This window comes from Solea senegalensis, linkage group LG15 (genome assembly GCF_019176455.1).
Source record: "Solea senegalensis isolate Sse05_10M linkage group LG15, IFAPA_SoseM_1, whole genome shotgun sequence".
NCBI lineage: Eukaryota > Metazoa > Chordata > Actinopteri > Pleuronectiformes > Soleidae > Solea > Solea senegalensis.
Genome location: NC_058035.1, coordinates 22619267 through 22643069, shown reverse-complemented (window position 1 = coordinate 22643069; position 23803 = coordinate 22619267). Strand labels below are relative to the sequence as shown.

General features: G+C 45.1%; 2 protein-coding genes across 2 annotated transcripts; one reads left to right on the top strand and one right to left on the bottom strand.

Moving 5' to 3' along the window:
- Positions 1-476: 476 nt before the first annotated feature.
- shld2 (shieldin complex subunit 2) lies at positions 477-11165 on the bottom strand. Its single transcript, XM_044045585.1, has 13 exons — positions 11102-11165; positions 9711-9781; positions 8987-9147; positions 7893-8680; positions 7648-7798; positions 7459-7566; positions 7012-7206; positions 6761-6907; positions 3146-3349; positions 2056-2299; positions 1830-1945; positions 1549-1746; positions 477-608 (listed from the first exon to the last, which is right to left on the bottom strand). Exons 3-12 carry the CDS (start codon positions 9144-9146, stop codon positions 1565-1567), a joined length of 2295 nt encoding a protein of 764 aa, XP_043901520.1. The 5' UTR covers position 9147; positions 9711-9781; positions 11102-11165; the 3' UTR covers positions 477-608; positions 1549-1564.
- Positions 11166-11249: 84 nt separating this feature from the next.
- LOC122781671 (glutamate dehydrogenase, mitochondrial-like) lies at positions 11250-18696 on the top strand. Its single transcript, XM_044045586.1, has 13 exons — positions 11250-11759; positions 13457-13537; positions 13696-13751; positions 13952-14015; positions 14193-14287; positions 15841-16020; positions 16245-16382; positions 16607-16744; positions 16840-16920; positions 17011-17134; positions 17219-17310; positions 17411-17473; positions 17600-18696. Exons 1-13 carry the CDS (start codon positions 11372-11374, stop codon positions 17717-17719), a joined length of 1620 nt encoding a protein of 539 aa, XP_043901521.1. The 5' UTR covers positions 11250-11371; the 3' UTR covers positions 17720-18696.
- Positions 18697-23803: the final 5107 nt, after the last annotated feature.

Genomic DNA, 23803 nt, shown 5'->3' with positions numbered 1-23803 from the left:
GCGCTGCTGCTGCTGCAGGGCATGAGGAGGAGGGAGGAGCTGCAGGATGTCAGAATGTCGGAGTCAGTGACGGAGGTTTGTACGATGTCTCGTTTGTCTCTGCAGGAACTGTCTCGATATTTCTGTGATTGTCCTGTTTTGTCTCAGATTTGTTCAGTGACCTGATGGACGTCGCACAAGAGACGTCCAAAGGAAACTAAAGTGAGGCCGACATCGCGACTTTGTGGTCGGACGATAAATCGAAGAAACTGGTCTGAACGCAGCTGTCGCGAAAGACTGAAGCCAAAAAACACGCAGGTTCACTCAACACATGGTGACATCTGTTAGCGCCCCCTTCTGTTCAACACCACCGCATTTATTATTCTGTTGGCTAATGATATGCTAGTGATTAGCATCAAAATGCTCTGCATATTTGCTAACGTAAAGCTTCAGCTAACGCTAACAACGTTAGGTTGAGATGAAATGAAGTGATGTTCTTTAAAATAAACGACAGAGGCAGAACCTTTTTATTTCAACGTCAACAACAGGAAGTAAATAGACATGTTTTTTTGTTTCGTCCTGTGCTGAAGTGTCAGTGTCCATCAAGAAGACAACGTCATGAATTTACCCTGAGGACAAAAAAGTTCTGGAATAAAGATAAAAATTTGACATTTGAAACAACTCAAGTGTGTTTTTATGGTTCTGAAATATTGAAAATACACGTAAACCTCCTGACCTTTGACCTTAGCAAACAAATCACCTCTCCGAGGCGACGACTGTTTGCAGTCGTGCTAAGGTTAGCTGTAGTGCTAACACTAGCTGTAGTACTAAAGTTAGCTGTAGTGCTAAGGTTAGCTGTAGGGCTAAAGTTAGCTATAGGTCTAAAGTTAGCTGTAGTGCTAAGGTCAGCTGTAGGGTTTAAGTTAGCTGTAGTGCTAAGGTTAGCTGCCGTGCTAAGGTTGGCTGTAGTGCTAAAGTTTGCTGTAGGGCTAAAGTTGGCCGTAGAGCTAAAGTTAGCTTTAGGGCTAAAGTTAGCTGCAGTGCTAAGGTTGGCTGTAGTGTTAAAGTTAGCTGTAGAGTCTTAGTCAACTCTACCTCGACTAAGACGACAACAACAACACTTGCTTATACATTGCACTTATGACTAGCACCTTATAGTTTGGCTTACTTGAAGCTCTTCTAGCTCTTGTTTGTACCCAAATGACATGTAATGTAATGGAATGTAGTGCTATGGTTAGCTGTAGTACTAAAGTTAGCTGCAGTGCTAAGGTTGGCTGTAGTGTTAAAGTTAGCTGTAGAGTCTTAGTCAACTCTACCTCGACTAAGACGACAACAACAACACTTGCTTATACATTGCACTTATGACTAGCACCTTATAGTTTGGCTTACTTGAAGCTCTTCTAGCTCTTGTTTGTACCCAAATGACATGTAATGTAATGGAATGTAGTGCTATGGTTAGCTGTAGTACTAAAGTTAGCTGCAGTGCTAAGGTTGGCTGTAGGGCTAAAGTTAGCTGAATGACTCACATTGTTCTTGCCGATGTAAACAAAAAGAACGTTGTTCTGTCACCTTGAGGTTTTACTGATTATTTACAATCAGTCGGTAACTGAAGGTCGAGCAGCGTAAAGTCCTGACTGAGGGGGGCGCTGTTCTCGTCGCACAGGAAGTGGCTCCTGATGGTGATGACAAAGGTTTTCTTTGGGAGGGAGAGGAGGGCGTGGAGCCTCTCTGCTGCCACCTGGATGAGCTTCACCTGCGAGCCGGGAGCTACGATACAGGTGAAAAAAGATGCACTTCTCTGATTGGCTGACAGGGTGGGGCGGAGTCAAAACCTACAGTGTGAGTCTTACCTGAGCTCCTGTGGAGTTTATCGGGTGGAGCTTTGAGGATTTTCTGCAGAGGAACAGGAGGAGCCAGAACACACAGCTGACTATAGCCCCGCCCACTCACAGTCAGCACACCTGGCCTGGAAATCATGCACACCCACGCACACACGTGCACACACACACACACGATCATATACATTTTTCCAGCACAAATGTGAAAATGTATGTTCGTGTTTCTGGCCGCGTTCACCTGTAGTACCGGCGTACACCAGTGAGGGGCAGGCACGGGTAACAGGGGCTGTAGATGCCGTTGGCGTCGGTGCTGAGCTCGGCGGAGCAGCGACCGCAGCCGGCGTACGTGGCGTCTCCGCTCAGCGCCTCCAGGACTCCGTTCAGCGGCGTGGAGCTGTCCAGTAACAGCCGAGGTGCATTCTGGGAGGACGGAGAGTTCTGGAAGCTAAAGGCGGCGACCTGGACTCTGAGCTCCACCACACCTGAAGAGAGAGAGAGAGATTCAGCAGCTGTGTGAGTTAAAGGCACAGTTCAGGGTTTTGAAGTGTGTGTGTGTGTGTGTGTGTTCACATAAAGGTAAACATGGCTGCAACCAGAGAAACAGATTTTTACTTCAGTGTTCAGATTGACCTCAGTGACACAAAATGACCACACGAGGCAGCAGAGGAGCAGCGGCTCCTGCTAAAATCACTGGTTTTCTCTCTGGACTCTGGTGTGGGAGAGTGAGTGGTTTACAAACTTCAGAAAAGTCTGTCTCTCAGTGAGATAAAGACGTGGTCATGTGATGCAGATATTATTACATGAGTCTTTTGTTAAGAGACTGAAATCAGTTTGTGCTTTGGTCCTCATTTTGATGCTCCAGTTCTCAGGTGCTGCGGTGCACAGGTTGGACAGGTTGGACAGGTACGGTGTCCTGCAGGTCCTTTAAAGAATTCTGTCTTTGAATTTTAAAGGGTTAAGGTTAAGTTTGTCAATGACCTACATGTTAATATTGATTTCATAATTGATTCTGTTTTGTCTTTTATTATTTAAATGTGTGTGTATTTATTTTTCGGTAAATGGTATTTTTCCAAGAAACATTTATTTTGAAATGTGTGTGCGATATCATCATGGATGCTTTTATTGTGATATTGTTGATGGGATTCTGAGATATAACTTGTTATGTTACAAATGTAACAACAACAGTGGAGTAAAGAGCTTTGTAAGCGATGTAAGAGATCAATAAAGAGTAACTCTGAGTCACAAATATGAGCAAAAATGACAAAGCTTGAAATGAGATGAAATGAAACCCATGTTTGTGGAGATCATGTGACCTGGATCACACTGACCGTTGTATTTCTGCGACAGCAGCGTGTCCACGTCCAGCTCCACGCCGTCTCCCGCAGGACTGTGTCGAGGAGCGAGGAAGTCCCGCAGACGCTGGTCAGTGGGGTCCAGCCGGTGGGCGGAGCTCCAGGGGGTGGAGTGCATCTCGAGGAGGTCAGAGGTTAAACTGTCCCTCACCAGGAGGAAGTGGAAGTCCCAGATGGCCACTGCAGAGGAAACAGGAGCGTTAATGTTCCTGTGTGTGCATGAATGTGTGTGAATGGCATTCAATGCCAGCACACTATACTAAAAACACGTGTACAGCGTCGATGACATCACACCTCCAATGTGTAAATTCATTCACTTTCAATGTTAATGTCTGTCCATTGAAAGTGAATGAAGGCGTCACGCAGACGCTGCACACGCGTTGTTGCACATACGCCTATGTGACGGGTGCGTGACGGGTGAACTACGCCTCAAACACGTGACATGAAGACCACACGTTACTCTATTTACAAACACTAATGTTGCATTCTCTGTCATTAGAACATTACAAATATGTGCCTGGTTGTCATAAAGACGGCGCTGTTCACCACACAGGTGCTGAAAGGTGACGCATCACTCACTGTCCACAGGACAAACACATGCAGATGACCAGTGACAGTGTTTTGTGTGTTTGTGTAACATCCTCGACCTGCTGCAATAAATGCTTCAGTTCTTTATAAAAAACATGCGTTAATGACACAAAGAAAATTGATTAACAATTGGTGGGGACAAAATTGTTGAGCATAAATAGTGCTGGGGACGTATCTGACGCCTATGGTCCCACAAGTGGGCATTTAATAATTGTAAATTATGGTCATAACATTTATACCATACAACAGAGGCATGTGCGTGATGTTGTTCTGTATGTGAGCTGTGTCCTGTGACCAGTGTCCTATGTCCTGTGACCTATGTCCTATGTCCTGTGACCTATGTAGTGTCTGTATGTATGTGATGTGTCCTGTGACCAGTGTCCCAGTCCAGTGACCATGTCTATGTCCTGTGACCAGTGTCCTGTGACCAGTGTCCTGTCCTGTGACCTATGTCCTATGTCCCAGACCTGTGTCCTGTGACCAGTGTGTCTGTGACCCATGTCCTATGTCCTATGTCCTGTCCTGTGACCTGTGTCCATGTCCTGACCTATGTCCTATGTCCTGTGACCTGTGTCCTGTGACCTATGTCCTATGTCCTGTGACCTGTGTCCTGTGACCAGTGTCCTATGTCCCAGACCTGTGTGTCCTGTGTCCTGTGACCTGTGTCCCACCTGTGTCCTGTGTGTGTCCCTGTGTCCTGTGACCTGTGTCCTATGTCCTGTGACCTGTGTCCTATGTCCTGTGACCTGTGACCTATGTCCTGTGACCTATGTGTCCTGTGTGACCTATGTCCTGTGTCCTATGTCCTGTGTCCTGTGTCCTATGTCCTGTGACCTGTGTCCTGTTACCAGTGTCCTATGTCCCAGTCCTATGTCCTGTGTGACCTATGTGTGACCCATGTGTGACCTGTGTCCCCTGTGTCCTGTGTGACCCTGTGACCTGTGTCCATGTCCCAGACCTATGTCCTGACCTGTGTCCATGTCTATGTCCTGTGTCCTATGTCCCAGACCTATGTCCTATGTCCCTATGTCCTGTGACCTGTCCAGACCATGTGTTATGTCATGTCCTGTGACCTGTCCTTGTCCTGTCCTATGTGACCTATGTCCTGTGACCTATGTGTGTGTCCCAGACTGTGTCCCTGTGACCTAGTGATCCTGTGACCTATGTCCTATGTCCTGCCTGTGTCCCTGATGTGTCCTGTATGTCCTGTCCCTGTCCCGCTGTCCCCATGTCCTATGTCCTGTGTCCAGACCCTCTATGTCCCTGACCTGTCCTGTCCTGTGACCTATGTCCCATGACCATGTCCTGTGTCCTGTGACCTGTGTCCCAGACCTATGTCCTATGTCCTAGACCTGTCCTATGTCCTGTGACCTGTGTCCCTGTGTCCTATGTCCTGACCTATGTCCGTGTTCCAGACCTGTGTCCCTTCTATGTCCTATGTCCCAGACCTGTGTCCCACTCTGTGACCTCAGTGTCCCATGTCCTATGTCCCAGGCCGTGGTGTGTCCTGTCCTGTGACTCCAGTCCTGTGTCCTGTGTCCTGTCCTGTGATGTCCTGTGTCCTGTCCTGTGACCTGTGTGTCCTGTGACCTGTGTCCCTGTGACTCATGTCCTGTGACCTATGTCCTGTCCTGTGATGTCCCAGTGTCCCAGACCTATGTCCACCAGTGTGTCCTGTCCTGTGTTCTGTGACCTGTGTCCTATGTCCTATGTGTCCTATGTCCTGTCCCAGACCTGTGTCCTATGTCCAGTGACCTGTGACCTATGTCCCATGTCCTATGCCTATGTCCTATGACTGTCTATGACATGTGTCCCATGTCCTGTCATGTCCTGTGTGTCCTGTGACCTGTGTCCTATGACCTGTGACCTTAGTCCTGTCCTATGTCCTATGACCTGTGTGTCCTATGACCTGTGACCTGTGACCTGTGTCCTATGTCATGTGTCCTATGTCCTATGACCTGTGTCCTGTGTCCTGTGACCCATGTCCTGTGTCCTGTGCCCGTCTCTTCATCCCTGCGCTGTCATCACCTTATGATTTCCAGATGACACACTGGTTGTTGCTATACCTGCTCATATTGTTGTTGGTCATGTTAAACGTGATGATTACATGCTACGAGTAGGATGATAAAGAATATACGTACTGTAGGTTAATAATTGTGCCCCCCCCATGCATTTCATATGCCCCCCTAAAACTGAGGTCTGGCGACGGGTCTGGTCCATGTATTACCAAGAGAGAGCGATGTGACAGTTTATTTCAGTCACACGTGCACAAGTTAGGGCGTCTGAAGCGTTGGCTTTAGTACAATAGTGACACACGCGTTAAGGCCTACAGCGTGTGCACGCCTATAACGGGATGTTGAGGTCTATCAGGGACTGAACCATCGCTCAGGCGCCAAACTGAGGACGAGGCTGTGTGCATTTATGCACGAGGTACACTGGATCATCAGGACCTGACAGTGATTCTACACAGAGTCTCAGGTTCATACGGGATTGTTGAGAAGAAAGCAGAAACTTACAGATGAATCAGAACTGTCAGGATATTTTTATTTTGAAGTAGCTGAAATTATTCTGAAAATAAATAAATAATTAATTAATTAATTAATTAATTAACTAATTAATTAAAAGTTAATTAAATAATTATTTATTTATTTATTTAAAATAAATAATTTTATTGTAATAAAAATAAATAATTTTATTTTAATAAAAATAAATAATTAATAAAATGAATGAAATGTAATTAAATACTATATAATTATTTGTACATTGAGACGAGTGTGCGCACAGGCGTCCACTGCGTTCACACACTTATCATGACACTTATCACCCGTCACCCTTCATTATTTGGTGTACTCGTGACACGCGTGTCTGCACGCATGTTTTTCAGTCTTAATGCAGCGTAGGCGACATGGTTAAGGCTTTTTAGTATAGTGTGTGCTGGCATAAAATGCCCCTGATAGTGTGTGTGTGTGTGTGTGTGTGTGCGTGCGTGTGTGTGGTGTGTACTTTTGTCTGCACTGAAGCGGGGCAGCCACTCCACAGCAGCTCCCCACAGCAGCAGCGCCCCCTGCTGTCCGCCGGGCTGCTCCACTGTCACAACAGCTTTCAGTTGAACTGCTGACCTGCAGCGAGACTCCGCCTCTCCACGCCACTCTGACAGACAGACATGAGGGAGACACGCCCCCAGGAATGTGTCTCAGTTAACACATGTTTAGGTGGGCGGGTACTGAGTGATATACCCCTGCCCACAGACTCACCTGTGCTCAGATGTGTGTGTGTGACTCGCAGCAGTGCGTGGACCAGTGTGTTGACTCTCAGTGACCTCAGGGTGGCGTAAGGGAGGCGGTTCAGGTCCTGAGGCGGGCGGAGACACACGGACGCCAGAAGAGGACGCCGCTCACGGAGAAATGAACATAGTCGACTGAGAGAGCGAGCATCAACCTGCTGAGGAGCTGCAGAGAGAGAGACAGACAGAGAGAGAGACAGAGAGAGAGAGACAGACAGAAAGAGACAGAGACAGAGAGAGAGACAGACAGATAGAGAGACAGAGAGAGAGAGACAGACAGACAGACAGACAGAGAGACAGACAGAGAGAGAGAGACAGAGAGAGAGAGAGAGAGACAGACAGAAAGACAGAGAGAGAGAGACAGAGATAAGGTGTGGAGGACGTCACAGCTGATTGGTTAGTCAGAGGTGGTTTGTACCCGTTGGTGAAGTGGACACTGTGATCTGTCCGAGGCTGAGCAGTTTACTGCTGAAGGTGGACTGCAGCACAGTCTCTCCTCTCCACTTGTCCTCGTTCACCTGCAGGCCTGAACAACAACAACAACAACATCCGGTCAGCGGGTCATGTGACAGGAGGACAAACACATTGACTCTCTGTTCAGTTGTACCTGTGATGAGCAGAACGTCTCCAGGACTCACGGTCAACGCCCAGAACGCCGCCCGCCGCCACAGAACCACCTTCATCTCAACGTCCGACTCATCCGTCACCACGATGGACGCCAGAGGGACAAATGTCCCAGCGGACGGACCAGACCTCACCTGCAAAACCAATATCAAGTTCACTAAACTTCTGATATGGCATTTAAATACATCCTGTTTCTGGACAGGGAGAGGGGCGGGGCTAACATCTCACCTTGACCTCTTTCAGGTGACAGGGATGAACCACGGCCACCAGAACCGAGAACCTCAGTCCTGGTTTGAGACACTGGACCAGAGGAGTGGTGGAACAGTGAAGCACAGCCGTGCCGTGACTCGTTGGCTTCTCACATTTGCGTGGTTTCTTGACACTAGGGCATTTGGTGGGAGAGTGGAGGTTGGTTGTGGCCTCCGCCTCCTGGGAGCAGAGCATGCCCCCTGCAGTGGCCTCCAGGACGATACCCCCTTTTGTGACCCGCGGCGGGGTTAAGCAGATTTGGCTGAAGAGCTCGGCGGAGGCTCCAGGTGATGGCGTGACGGGGCTGAACAGCTCCGGTGTGCTGGAAGAGATGGCGGGCGGGGTCTTAGCTTGTTTGGGTGGTGTTTGGGGAGGCAGGGCTTTTTCTGGGCTTAGTGCCAATTGGATGCTTCGGCTGCCTCTCAGGATTAAGGCCTGACTCAGTGTCCAGGTGGCGAGGAACTGAGTGTCTGTACACAGAGGAGGGTGTGCTGGTGTGGGTTTATGATGTGAAGGTTCAGGATCAGGATCAGGATCAGGATCAGGATCAGGTTCAGGATCAGGATCAGGATCAGGTTGAGCATCAGGGAAGCAGCTGTTCAGATACTCATGAATAGAAGCAAAACACTGATCCTCCTTCTCGGGACCTGATTGATCCTGAAGACTCTCGAGTATCTCAGGAGGTTCCCGATGATCGGAGCACAGAATCTTTACGGCATCGTAATCCGAGCTCGTTCGTACTCGTTCTTCCCGCACTTCAGCAGAACCTACGTAAGAAAGAAATCCATATTTGAACGTCTACAGACTTTTCCAGATTCCAGGCGAATGTTGAAAACATCATTTTATTGTTCTTGATACAGAGAAGACTGAAGCGCGTGGATTTGCCGGCGGTGGCCAAAACGTAAAGAATCCTAAATGTAAGTCGCCATATTAATGAGGTTATTACTCATAGATTATGTATTTGTACTTTGTGACATTATAACACTGGTGTGAATGTAACACACGTTTGTTTATATTTCAAAGTTTGAAGTAAATTAAAAAAACAGAAAATAAAGAAATGTCTTTTTTCTCACCTGTTGCAGGCCTCAGACGTCCACCTCTCCAGGTGAGCTCCAGGTGTCTCCACCCAGCAGGGGGAGGAGCCTCACTCTCGTGCCCAGCTTCAGACACCAAGCCTGGGCCAAAGGAGGGAGGAGCTCCCAGGAAGACATGGGTCTTCTGCCGCTCACACATGCTGAGGATCACATTATTCATATTTATATTACTGATATTATTATATCAGTTCACTTCTCATCACTTAGCTACTTTAGCTTAGCATTAAGAGTGGAAGAAAAGTTAGTCAGCTGGTACTAACTGCTAACTTAGCTAGCATGAAGAGTGGAGGAAAAAAAGGGAAATAGTCAGTTTAGCATTAAGAGTGGATCCTGTTTAGCTTAGCATGGAGAGTGGACACAGGGGTAAAATAGCTAGTTTAGTTAATGTGATGTGTGGATATGGCTTGTTTAGCTTAGCATTAAAAGTAGAAAATGGTAACTTGCTACTTTAGTCTCACATAAGCAGTGGAAACAGTTAGTTTAGCTTAGCATAAACAGTAGAGACAAACTAGTTTGGCTTAGAGTGGCCTGTGTACACTGCTAATTTAGCTCAGCATCGAGAACAGAAACAATAACATTTCTATTAAAACTGTGATCAGTGATGCAGAGACACTACGCTCTGAAACCGCCTATGACACGAGGGCCCTTCACCAGACAAGCATTCATTTTAATAACCTTTAATGTGCCATCATCATCATCTTACCTGGAGGTTAGAGGTCATGGGAGCTGGAGCTCTGATTGGTTTATTTCATCTTACGCCCAACAACACTGAGCCTGCAGCAGGAGACAAACATTTGTTCAGAATCACCATTTCACACAGAACATGACGGTGGTATGTTTCACAGCTGGGAACAATCACAGCGCCGTAAATGTTCCCTCCACCAATCACAGAGCAGGATTCTGGGGGAGGTGGTGATGGTGAGTCCACCTCAAAGCTCAGGCTCCGTTTGATTTATGATTTATTTTATGTTTCAGTGAAGGACAAGTCATCAAATATTAATCAGGGTTTCAATTATTTTATTACAACTTGTCAGTCAGTGGTGGACGCATTAACTAGAGTGGTGCTTAGCTTTACAGGGACTTTAAAGGACCTGCAGGACACCGTACTTGTCCATACTGAAGGACAGGCCTGTGTTCACAGCCTATTATGGGATATTTCAGGTTTTATGAAGTGTTTTTGTATGAATTCTGTCACAAAGTTAGCAAAGTCATCTGAGAACAAACCTGGAACATGAAAACTGTCAACGAGGACAGACTTTAAGACTAATAAAGTCTACATCACTTCAGCAGTTCATTTGGCAGATATTTGATTAAACAACATCATAAAAGTCAAAATGCAGGACTGAAACTATGATGGAAATTTAAAACGCATGTTTTCATTATTTGCTTGTTTGTGTCAGTCTCTGTTTCCCAATAAACTTTAAAAGTACAAATAAAGTCTGAATTTTAAGTGTCTAATAAGATGTAATGTGTTTTCCTTTGATGTTAAGTTTGTGAAACACAAACGCAGCACTGAAGTGTCTCGTCACGTGACTCTGAGCTCTAAGTTTAGAAAATGTGACATTTAAAACCACATATTTCAGTGAGAGAAGGCGCGCGCCCGCGACAGGGAGGTCCTCCGTCAGCTTTTCAAAATAAAAGTCAGACATTTTATACATTTTTGTTAATATACTGTATAATATAATAATCATATTTATCATTTAATAAAATGAACAGTAAACTCAGAGTGACAAGATTACAAGCACTGACAAACTCCACGAAAATCCACTAAATTAACAATAACAACAATAATAATAATAATAATAATAATAACAATAATAATAATAATAACGAATTTTATTTGTAATGCACTTTATATTGAACAAACAATCTCTAATATACCAATGTGGGGTGAACTTTTACTTTGAAAGCCGAACAGGATGTGATATATGAACCGATGCTGGCTAACTTCCTGCTAATTTAGGAAAATAACTTCAGATTGAAAAAGTGATGAAATCTATGACGTCACTCGTCGTGCCCTTTTCTTCTTAGCGCTGTGCACGTGTTTGGTGAAGTGACGTCACTGCGCTAATGTGATGCTAACACCTAGCTTACCTGCCGTTCGTTAAATGTCTCGCGTCACTTGGTGTAAAAATTTACGGATTCGGTCGCGTGTGGCGGCGGCTGGTCACGCGCACACGCGTTCAGATGGCGGTGTACTTTAACAGGAAGGGGCGGCGGGAAGGAGGAGCCGTCGCTGCGGTGCAACAACTTTAGTTTCTCGGCTCCATTTCCTCGTCTTCACCGACGCTGCCCTGCCCCCACAGTCCAGTCCGCTCACCTCACCGGGACCACGAACTTCCTCGCCCCCGAACTCACGCGAACATGTACCGGTGTTTCGGAGAGCTGCTCAGCCGGGGAGCCGGCTCCGTCCTGGCCGCTGACTCAGCACTGCCGGCGTCCGCGTCCCTGCTCCGGCACCGCGGATACAGTCAGGTCGCGGACCAGGACGACGACCCGAACTTCTTCACCATGGTGGAAGGCTTCTTCGACCGCGGAGCCGCGATCGTGGAGAATAAGCTGGTGGCGGATCTGAAGAGCCGGGACAGTTCCGAGCAGAAGCGGAAGACGGTCCGTGGGATCCTGCGTGTCATCAAACCGTGTAACCACGTCCTGAGCCTCAGTTTCCCCCTGAAGAGAGACAACGGAGAGTGGGAGGTAATCGAGGCTTACCGGGCTCAGCACAGCCAGCACCGGACACCGTGCAAGGGAGGTGAGTCTGACACACAGTCCCGATGCCGGTCCCGGTCCCGTAATAATAATAAAAAGTCATACAAATGATCGCGATCCAAGAAATTTGTTTTTACAAAACATCACACGATGCAACAGTTTATTATTTAAAAAACGTGGTAAACTTTAATAGGAATCTTAAAAACTAAAGGTACTGACAACATGAATCATATTATTACCTGAGGACAGGACACTGAGGACAGTCACTGTACTAAGAACTACAGACAACAAACATAAGACAAACCGTAAACAAGCTGAAGATATATAATATATATATATATATATATATATATATATATATATATATATATATATATATATATAACAGAGGATTGACTAAGGACAAAATAACAAACTGAGGACAAAATGAAAACTAAGATAAATTGAGGACAAAGAAAAGACAAACTTTGGGAGACAAAGTCAAGCATGTGAAGACCCTCAGTCTTTGTCTTCCCACAGCGAACACAGACTCCTCTTCTCACAGCCTGACGGGTCAGGACTAGTGGTTCTGTGTCTCCTCTTGTCTCCGCCTGCCCCTGCTCTGCTGCTGTATACACACAAACGCTCCCTCAGTCAGGTCTGTGTTCAGATGAAGGACAGCAAAACAAAAGTGTGCGTTTCTGTTTACAAAGAACAAACAGAGGCAGAATAAAAACAGCTTTAAGTCTGCTCACTCTCCCGCACCAAAGTCCAGAGAAAAACCGCATCACGTGTACAAGCAACGCTTCAGCTACTGTGTTAATGTGTGTGGGGCCGGACAGAAACAGACTTTTATTTTGAAAATTACAGTGTTGCGTTTTAGTGTGGATAGACAGAAATGGAGACTTTTATTTTGAAACAGCTGGGTTTAAGCTCTAAAAAACAAATCACGGTCTTGGCTACTTGGCATCCACACTTCCTGTTTACACCTGAGCATGGTGTAAACAGGAAGTGTGGACGCAGATTGTGTCTAAAAGGGTGTGTCAATCTCATTTTGAAACATTTTTGTCCTGTGGGCGGAGTCAGAGATTTTTGAATCGTATGAAGATTGACTGGTTTAACACGATCATGGATCAGGACATCCTGAGCTGCTCCTACAGTGTCATGGACGACCACACCCACGCTGACTCACAGCTAATCAACCGTCTTTGTTTACTTCCTGTTTACTGTTTGACAAAGATTAAAGTTACTTTCTGTCTCTGGTGAGATTTGAGTTTTTCCACTCGTGTCTCTGGGCTGCATTTATAGTGACATGTGTGGACAGGCCTGTGTGTGTGTGTGTGTGCGCGCGCTGGCTCCGCCCACACTCACACGCTGATTTAAAGCAACATTGACCGAAGCAGCTGCAGGACATTAAAGGGATAGTTCAGGATGAAGAATGAGTCCACTTAAGTCCAAATAACTATCAAATAAAGAAACTAATGTGAACTATTGGTCTATCTTTAGAACGTGTTCATGTCTTTATCTCACTCTGAGACAGACGTTTGTAAACCACTCACTGTCACACACCAAAGTTAAGAGAGAAAATCAGTGATTTTAGCTGGCGGGGACACAGGAGCTGCTGCTCCTCTGCTGCCTCGTGTGGTCACTTTGTGTCACTGAGGTCAATCTGAATTTTGGATTTCAAACACTGAAGTGACAAAATCAGACATTTGAACTGTTTCAGGGTTTTGTTGCAGCTAATGATCTTGTGTGTTTCAGGGATTCGTTACAGTACAGACGTGTGTATGGACGAGGTGAAAGCTCTGGCCTCACTGATGACGTACAAGTGTGCTGTGGTCGGTGAGCACGCACACACACACACACACACACACAGACCTTTAACCTAACTCTAAAACCAGGCCTTGACAGGTTTTAGTCCAGACTTTGTCGTCACAGCTCAAATACATGTAGTATTTTAAAGAGTGTTGTGGTTTTGACATGAGCTGAATTTGTTCCAGATGTTCCGTTTGGTGGAGCTAAAGCTGGAGTGAAGATCAACCCAAAGAATTACTCTGTGAGTCACATGCACACAAACGCGCACACACACAAAAAAAATACACAAAAACACATATTAAACAGCTAAAACAACAAAACAAAACAAACAATCACATGAGCACGTTGGCATTTAGATTCAGTTTAACGTGTCACATGATCACATGAGATGATCAGTGAGTGTTGTGACTGAACTCTATTTGTGTGTTTGTTGTTTTTCAGGACGCTGAGTTGGAGAAAATCACGAGGAGGTTCACGATCGAGCTCTCAAAGAAAGGCTTCATCGGTGAGTGAACGACGTGACCCAGACGGGAAGTTTCAACTTATCCCCGACGGGAAGTTTCAACGTAAACCCGATGGGAAGTTTCAACGTAAACCCGATGGGAAGTTTCAACGTAGCCCCGACGGGAAGTTTCAACGTAACCCCGGCGGGAAGTTTAAACGTGTGTGTGTGTTTCTGCAGGGCCTGGTATCGATGTTCCGGCTCCAGACATGAGCACAGGGGAGAGGGAGATGTCCTGGATTGCCGACACCTTCGCCACCACCATGGGATACAAAGTGAGTCTCAGCGCCTCCTGCTGCTGAGAAGCAGACTGAGACACAGACACAGATGCTTAAAGGGGACATATTATACCTTATTTCCCCCATTAAAATAGTTCCCTGGTGTCCTAATGAACATGTCAGTGACATGCTTTGGTCAAAATACCATAAGGACGAAGAATCATAGCAGTTCAATAACCCTGCTAAACCCGCCCCTTTCAGAACGCTCGGTTTTCATGCATGGTCCCTTTATATGCAAATGAGACACAGGCAAACACACACGCCCACTTCTTCCAGGGGGTTTCTGATTTGTCCTCTTTACAGCGCTCACTCGCTCAGCTCCTGTTCCCTCCCCTCATTCCTCTCCCCCTCCCTCCACTAGTTCTCTGACAATATCAACATGGCAGCGTGAGCAGAAAACAGCGAGAGTGTCGTCACAGGAAGAGACGTCCTACATAAGGATGGAGCCGAACACTGTCCAACTGTAAATCAGTTAAAAACACTTAGGGACAGCACCACTGATCCACCGCTGATCGCTGCATAAACAGCTGCTGTATGTGACTGTATCAGACTGAGTCTGTGCTCCGGTCATGGAGGACGTACTGAACAAATATGTTTAATTAGGACGTGTCAGAATGGTCAGTTATGACCTCTATGTGACCTTTTCTTAACAATGTGTGTGTTTGTACGTCGCTGACTAAATACGGCGACCGCTGGCCGCAGTCCGATGTGAAGTGGTGCGAACACACAAACACACGTGTGCTGACTTTATCCGGCACATTAGCTTCATATATAAAATCCTCTGTAAAACACTGTGCTCCACTGTGCAGCCATCAACAGCACACTTGTCCCGCCGCGTTGACATAATACCGCTCTTCCTCCCTCGCCTGCACTCTCGCAGGGACAAGGTGGAGCTAAGGTGGAGCTTGCGAAGTAAATGTACTGGTGGGGCGGTAACATTCGCGGTGAAATGCGCATGCTGCCGTCATAAGTGCAGGGAATTCAACATGGAGTGTTTTATCACCTATACTTACACTAAGGGGGACCACGAAAACATGACTGAGTATGGTTTTTCTACACTTTGGCGACTGGTAGGGCCTCCAGAGTCCCAAATATAAGTATTGAAATGGTTAAAAAGTTGATTTTGCATAATATGTCCCCTTTAACAAAATGGCTGCCACTGAAGACATGCCAGGAAAAACAGGTTTTAGCCACTGAACGAAATACTTTTGTCATAAAATCCAGTTTAAAGAGTAACTAGTAAGGTTAACTTGTAATATTATTTAGTGATCTAGGTCCACCTCTGATAGTTTTGTATTGATGTATTTGAATGATGTATTTTGTGGCTTGCTGTCAGTCAATCGTGCGTGATCATGTGACGTAGAGATCAGAGACTTAAATGGATTCTTTTGTTAAGTGGATAAAATCTGTTTTCTTGGTGTTTCCACTGGCAGCCATTTTGTTTTCACTGAACATGTGCCTGTCTGGTTTTTGCTGTCACTTCTAAGCCCCTGAACTAAGCTTTGAATAAAAGAAAGCCTTTGAAAGCTCTCTCACCCGTGTGTCGTCAGGACATCAACGCTCACGCCTGCGTCACAGGGAAACCCATCAGTCAGGGAGGAATCCACGGGCGGATCTCTGCCACCGGTCGCGGTGTTTTCCACGGCATCGAGAACTTCATCAACGAGGCGTCCTACATGAGCCAGCTGGGCATGTGTCCCGGCTTCCAGGACAAGACCTTCATCATCCAGGTAAGCCTCGCCCCCTTCACTGTCACAGCCCAGCGGCGTTTGAACCAATGGGAGCGGAGTCGTCGTTTTTTTCTTCTGCTGTCAACAACAAGAAAACAGAAGCTGACCTGTGGTCAGAGGACCTGCGCTGTCATGGTGGTCATGGTCAGCACAGACGCGGTCAGCGTAGGCGCAGTCAGTGTGGTCAATGGAACCTTCATCTTCATGTTCTCTGTTCTCTGCAGGGTTTTGGTAACGTTGGTCTTCACTCCATGCGTTACCTTCATCGCTTTGGAGCCAAGTGCATCGGAGTCGCAGAACTCGACGGAAGCATCTGGAACCCCAACGGTATCAACCCCAAAGAGCTGGAGGACTACAAACTGGTCAGCACTGGTCACTTATTAACCAATAAAACTACAAACTGGTCAGCACTGGTCACTTATTAACCAATAAAACTACAAACTGGTCAGCACTGATCACTTATTAACCAGAGGGTTAGTGCTCCACCTGCTGGAGAAACAGTGGAGTTTCTTTGATAAATCATCATCTTGTATTCAGAATAAAACCATGTGACCATGTTAGTGTTTGTTTGTTTTTATGTTGCCAGGCCAACGGGACGGTCGTAGGTTTCCCTGACGCTAAGCCGTACGAAGGAAACCTGCTGGAGGCCGACTGTGACATCCTGATTCCTGCAGCCGGAGAGAAACAGCTGACCAGGAGCAACGCCCACAAGGTCAAAGCAAAGGTGAGACGCACGCTGCTATCAACTGACTGTCTCGACTGTTTACCTCCTGTTTTCCCATCATGCCTCAGTAAACTGTGTGTGTGTGTGTGTGTCAGATCATCGCAGAAGGTGCTAACGGTCCGACCACACCTGAGGCTGACCGCATCTTCCTGGAGAGAAACATCATGGTGATCCCGGTAAGTCCAATACACACACAGACACACACATCCTCTCCTCACCTCCTCGCTCCCTCGCCCCTCCTCACCTCCCCTCGTCTCCTCGGTCAGGACTTGTACTTGAATGCCGGTGGTGTCACGGTTTCGTACTTTGAGTGGTTGAAGAATCTGAATCACGTCAGTTACGGACGACTCACCTTCAAATATGAGCGAGACTCAAACTACCACCTGCTTAGTGAGTCAACAACACATCAACACAACAACACAACGTAACAACAACGTCACAACATGGTAACAACGTAAACTGCTGTGTCATCAGTGTCTGTCCAGGAGAGTTTAGAGAGGAAGTTTGGAAAACATGGAGGATCCATTGGCATCGTTCCTACATCTGAGTTCCAGGCCAGGATTTCTGTGAGTACACGCGCACGCACACACACACACACACACTACTACAACTACTCCTATTCTTGTTACTGCTGTTACAGTGTTGTTGTTGTTGTTGTTGTTACAGGGAGCATCTGAGAAAGACATCGTTCACTCAGGTCTGGCCTACACCATGGAGCGTTCAGCCAGGGTAACACACACACACACACACACACACACAGTTCGTGTGTTGACCATGCACGTGGTTAGCTTAGCTTAGCATTAGCACTAGGAGTTACTTCATTTCTCTTCTTCCTTCTCTTTTTTTCTCCGGCAGCAAATCATGAGAACAGCTAACAAGTACAACCTGGGTCTGGACCTGCGAACAGCAGCGTACGTCAACGCTATCGAGAAGGTCTACAACGTTTACAGGGAGGCGGGGCTAACCTTCACATAGACCCAGCGCCGCCCACCACCACGTCTGTTACTTATCACCTGTTCGGGATTTCATCTTCACCTTCACTTTTATCGCTCTGACATTTTCTTCTTCTTCTGAAATTGAAACCAGACAAACCTCAAGCTTTAAACTTCAAACCTGCTGCTTCATAAAAACACTCAAGCCTTAAAAACACACACACACGCCCTCAAGTTTGTACTGCAGTGACATTACATACAATATTTTCAATAAAAAATAGTTTAGGATTAAAAAGTTTCTGAGAACAAACATGCCCAAACTTTAACTGGCTGATTAATAAATAATAATCAGCAAGAACACGTGCCAGTCTACCTTAAGTTTGAAGTAATAAACTTACTTCAAAGTTCCAAAGAAACTTCACAAAAAAACACAGAATGATCCTGAACGGTTAGCTCGTGGTTTAGCTCGTTATTAGACCGAATAGTTTGTCATCTTTTCTTTTCCTTTTGAGGTCACGACGTAGAGGACACTCATACTAAAGCTAATGCTACGTAGTAATCCATGTGGTGAAGCTAACGGTCGAGGCTCGTTTACGATCAATGTCGGATTCGTAAAGGTTTGAATTGTTTTTGTTCAGTGATGCCAAACAAGAATTTGCTTTTTCTCTTTTTTTTTGAAAATGTTTGAAACCAAAGTTTATGTTTACACGATAAAAGGTCACATGACGTGCGCTTTCGTCTGAATGGAGATTATTTTTCACGATATAACGGAAACATAGTAGCGTGGATGTAGCCTCGGAAACAAACTTTGGTTAACTATGCAAATTGTTTTTTGTCCCGAGGAACGTCAGCGAAGCGTCTGCTGTGCTTTAAGTCTTTAACCAGGTCAAATTAAGGGAAGTGGGAATTTGCTCTCTGTCGCTAAAACAAACTTTAAATCCCTGAGTTCAACTTTTCTATGTCGGAGGAGTTTTTATGCTTTTTTTTTGTTAAAATGATATAAATTTGAAACAAAGTCTGTGTCTGGGAGTTTTTGTCGTTAAATCAGGTCCGAGGTCAGTTCTCAGTAGATGTCTTTACATTAACTAAGTTTTCTTAATGTCATGTAAACACATTAGTCTGACTAAGATGGAGCTAGTCTTAGTCAGACTAACAGACCTGGGGGGTATTCCATCAAGCAGGCTAAAGACAAAGCCAAGCTTAAATGGCCAAGTCTGGCTAATATGAGTGAGAGTTTGGTTCCATCGAAGAGGCTGAGATTAGCCCCAACTCAGTAACCATGGAAACTATGACTCTGGCTAAGCCATAACTGTGGCTCAGGTTTCCGTTCCATCAATCTGAGCCTCGACCCTGTTCCACCAAGGTGGCTAATGTGAATGCCAGCCAAGTAACCATGGTAACTTATGCTGCCGGGCAAACCTGGTCTGTAGCAGGCTAAAAGTGAAGCTTAGCACCATCTATGATCAAAGAATGTCCAATAGACAGAAACAGAGACACACAACTGTCATGGAATGATAAACTAATATGTAAAACATAAAATATATAATAAAGTGTATTAAAGAAATGATTTAGACTAATAATTATATATTATCTATAAGTACATTAAAGAACATTATCACCAAAATAAAATATAATAAAAAGTAAGACACAAATAAATACAAAATTAAACTAATTAGCCAAAAAAAATAAATAAAAGGGAATTGAGGCATTTAAAATAAAAGATTGAATATGTACACCAAACCACAATTAGATGTAATTGCCCTCCAATCTCCACCCCCACACACCCTCCTTGCCTCCTATTGGCTGGCAAAGCTAAAGCCAATTGAGGTCAGTTGACAAAGGCCAAGACATTTAAGCAGTGCATTCAAGAGAGGGAGAGGGACACAGAGAGACAAAGAGAAAGACAGATTGAGTGAGACATTCCAACATGGCATGCCCATTCATCGATAACCCAGTGAATGAAGAGGCCCGGATAATTCAACGGGCCTTCCTACCACCACCAGCACCAAGGGTCTTCCAGGACAGGACCAACCTGTTGACCCACACAGATGCGTACCTGTGGGAGAGGTAAGGGTTCCGCAGGCAAAGCATTGTGTATTTATGCAGTTTGCTTGCTCGCCGCAGCCAGTCTCTGACCACTGTGCAGTCAGTCTGTATTGCACTGAGGTTCATTTCTCTATAGTGTTGGTGATGCTGAGAAGTTAAGCAAGGCAACTGTTTGCAGAGAGGTAACAATTATATGTCCTCTATTCATTACTATTATGCAAAGGAGTTGAGATGATCACATGGGGGAGTCCATGATGTCATATATGTCATAGGCCATGACTAATTGGAAACAGACAGATGGCAATAATTAAATAAGTCATTTCCATAGTTATCTTTCATATTTATACATTAAACATGACACAGAGCAAACACATTACAGGTAAGAGCAGTCTACCTGGCCCTGAAGCACTTCCTTAACATCTATAAACATCTACATCACCTTCCCTGGCCATCATGACCCACAGCGGATCAAGGAGACATTCTATGCAATTGCAGGTTTGTGACATTCAAATGCATTTGATGGAAAGTGGCCCACAGGTTGATGATGTTGTACCTTCATTTTTCCACGTAGGCTTCCTCAGTGTCCTTGGCTGCGTTGATTGCAGCCATGTGAGAATGGTGGCCCCATCCGGACCAGTGGAAAGAGATTATGTGGACCGGAGAGATCACCACAGTCTGAATGTACAGGTATGTAGGCTACTACTGAAGCCACGATTGTCCCAACAGTAGTCTCAAGCATAACTGATTGTTACCCTTCATGCTGACAGATGATCTGTGATGCCAATTATTTAATCACAAACATCGAGGCAAAATGGCCTGGGGGGGGTACATGATGCCAGAATCTTCAGGGCAAACTCAGTGGCACAGAGGCTTGCTCAAAGTAAGAGAATATCTCAAAATTAACATTCATTATGTTTCAATGTGTCATGTCATGTACATGACATCCATTCCTTTCTCACCCTGCGAATTGAGATGGTTTTTGGCCAACTAAAGTCCAGGTTCAGCCTCATATTCAGATAATAGCCTTCAAACTACAATACTGCCCAGACAACCCTACAGTTTCAATGTCTTTTTGCTCCAATACCGACAGGTTCCACTGTCTGAAATACCCGAGAGTTGCTCCAGAACGTGCCTGCGATATCACGGTGGCCTGTGCCATCCTCCATAATATCGCAACCAACACGCTGTAGATTTACCCTCAAAACACGCTGAAGATTTACCCACAAAACACGCTGTAGATTTACCCTCAAACACAGATTTACCCTCAAAACAGCTGAATTTACCCTCAAAACACTGAGATTTACCCTCAAACACTGAAGATTTACCCTCAAAACAGCTGCCTCAAAAACAAAACCCTCAAAACTGAAGATTTACCCTCAAAACAGCCCCTCAAAGAAGATTTACCCTCAAAACAACCTCAAAAGATTTACCCTCAAAACACGCTGAAGATTTACCCTCAAAAACCTCAAAACTCAAGATTTACCCAAAAAGATTTACCTCAAAACGCTGGATTTACCCTCAAAACGCTGTAATTTTTACCCTCAAAACACTGAAGATTTACCCTCAAAAACACGGGAAACACTCAAAAAGCCCTCAAAAAAACACGACCCTTCAAGATTTACCCTCAAAACAGCTGAAGATTTACCCTCAAACATGCTGTAGATTTACCCTCAAAACGGTGAAGATTTACCCTCAAAACAGATTTACCCTCAAAAACACGCTCAAGATTTACCCTCAAAACACGCTGAAGATTTACCCTCAAAAACACTGAAGATTTACCCTCAAAAACACTCTATATTTACCCTCAAAACACGCTGTAGATTTACCCTCAAAAACACTGAAGATTTACCCTCAAAACACAGAGATTTACCAAAAACACACTGAAGATTTACCCTCAAAACACGCTGTAGATTTACCCTCAAAACACGCTGTAGATTTACCCTCAAAACATTTACCTCAATATCATGGACATTATCTGAGAGAAAATGTGTTTCACGTTTCAAAAACACAGTCAGTTCAGAGGCTGGAGAATGTTTTTTTATTTGAATTTGTTTCAAACAAACAAAAAACATTTTAAAAAAATAAAGATTCATCTTTTTCTATGAGCGGCCGCCGGTCGGAGGCGGAGCCTGGAAGATCAAAGCGGTATGTGTCTGTCGCTGTCGTTTCTTCTTCTCTGCTTCAGTCTTTGTTTTTCTCTTCCCTGTCACCGCTCGCTGTGTCCTCCAGCCTCGACTCCTCCTCCTCCTCCTCCTCCTGGTCTCCACCCCTCTCCGCGTCCTTGGAGCTGCTGGTGCTGGCGGCTCTGGCGATCCTGGTGAGCGTCTGCTCGTACGGCGGCGGCAGGTAGACCATGAGGAACACGCCGTCCGCTGCGTCGTCAGAGCCGGAGCTGGGTGGACGGTGGTGCTGCCCCCTGCTGCGCCGCAGTGACGACAGTAGCTCGCAGTTCCTCTCCGGGTCCTGCAGGTCCTCCAGCGCGATCACGTTGGCCACACCCAGTTTGCCGTCCAGGCTGAAGCTCCGTCTGCGACGCAAAACCAGGAAGCCGACGATGCTGAGGAAGAGGAGGAGGAAGGAGACGGTTGCTATGACGACGTAGGTGACAGATCGCGTGGTGGCGATGGCCTCGCCTGAACTTTGACCCTGTGAGTCACAGAGAGACGACATGCTCATTATCTACTGTGCTGTGAGCGCCCCCTGCTGCTGAGACACAAGGAAAAAAAACGATTTTATCCACCGACGTCACATGATCACGTCTTTATCTACGTTACATGGTCACGTCTTTATCTACGTCACATGGTCACGTCTTTATCTACGTAACATGGTCACGTCTTTATCTACGTCACATGGTCACGTCTTTATCTACGTCACATGGTCACGTCTTCATGTCACTATGAGACAGACGTCTGTAAACCCCTCACTCTCCCACACACACACAAGCACATGCACACATTCTCACTCTTCCACACCAAACCTCATAGAGAAAATCAGTGCTTTTCGCTGCAGGGACACAGGAGCTGCTGCTCCTCTACTGCCTCGTGTGGTCACTTTGTGTCACTGAGGTCAATCTGAACGTTGGATTTCAAACACTGAAGTGACAAAATCAGACATTTGAACTTAGTGATGGTAGTGGATCAACAACTCCTGTGTGTGTGTGATGTTAAAATCACTGATTTTCTCTATGAGGTTTGGTGTGGGAGAGTGAGTGTTTTACACACATCTGTTTAACAGTCAGATAAAGACGTGAACATGAACATGACACACACACACACACTATGGACACAAGACCTTTGTTTATAGGCTAAATGAAATCCTGAATTGTCCCTTTAAACAGAACATGAATGTCTCATAATTATCTCTTTATTTTCTTTATTCCGAGTAAACGTTTGCTCTTGTGATAAACATAGAGTAAGATTTAGGTCAGATGTGAGCAGCAGGGGGCGCTCTGTCAGCCACAAACATCTGTTTGGCCTAATTCTGAGAGTTAATCTGTTGCCTTGGAAACAGCTGAGGGTCAGAGATGAGCACAAAGACCCTGGATTTAAATAAACTGTTTTTTACTACGCGATGCGTTCAATGACCAAACAGCAGAGCTCAAAATCAGCTTTAACCCTCATAACTTTAATTTTTAAAGGTTATTTCAACACAAGTGAACGTGTGAAGATGTTTCTTTGTCAGAGTTCATCCAACATATAACAATAATAACAACAAAAATATCAATAACAATAATAACAACAACAACAATATTAATAACAATAACAACAACAACAACGATATTAATAACAATAACAACAACAATATTAATAACAATAATAACAACAACAACAATAATAATAATAACAACAATATTAATAACAACAATATTAATGACAATAATAACAACAACAATAATAATAACAACAACAACAATATTAAGAACAATAATAACAACAACAATATTAATAACAATAATATAATGATAGTAATAATAACAACAATAATAATAACAACAACAATAATAGTAATAATAACAACAACAACAATAATAATAATAACAACAACAACAATAATAATAGTCATAATAACAACAATAACAACA

Coding starts and splice junctions, on each gene's coding strand:
- LOC122781671 (XM_044045586.1), top strand. CDS start 11,372: ATGTACCGGTGTTTCGGAGAGCTGCTCAGCCGGGGAGCCGGCTCCGTC. Junction 14,016..14,192: donor CTCAAAGAAAGGCTTCATCG/GTGAGTGAACGA, acceptor GTGTTTCTGCAG/GGCCTGGTATCGATGTTCCG. Junction 16,745..16,839: donor CCCACAAGGTCAAAGCAAAG/GTGAGACGCACG, acceptor TGTGTGTGTCAG/ATCATCGCAGAAGGTGCTAA.
- shld2 (XM_044045585.1), bottom strand. CDS start 9,146: ATGTGTGAGCGGCAGAAGACCCATGTCTTCCTGGGAGCTCCTCCCTCC. Junction 8,681..8,986: donor ACGTCTGAGGCCTGCAACAG/GTGAGAAAAAAG, acceptor TTTCTTACGTAG/GTTCTGCTGAAGTGCGGGAA. Junction 1,946..2,055: donor GGTGTACGCCGGTACTACAG/GTGAACGCGGCC, acceptor CATGATTTCCAG/GCCAGGTGTGCTGACTGTGA.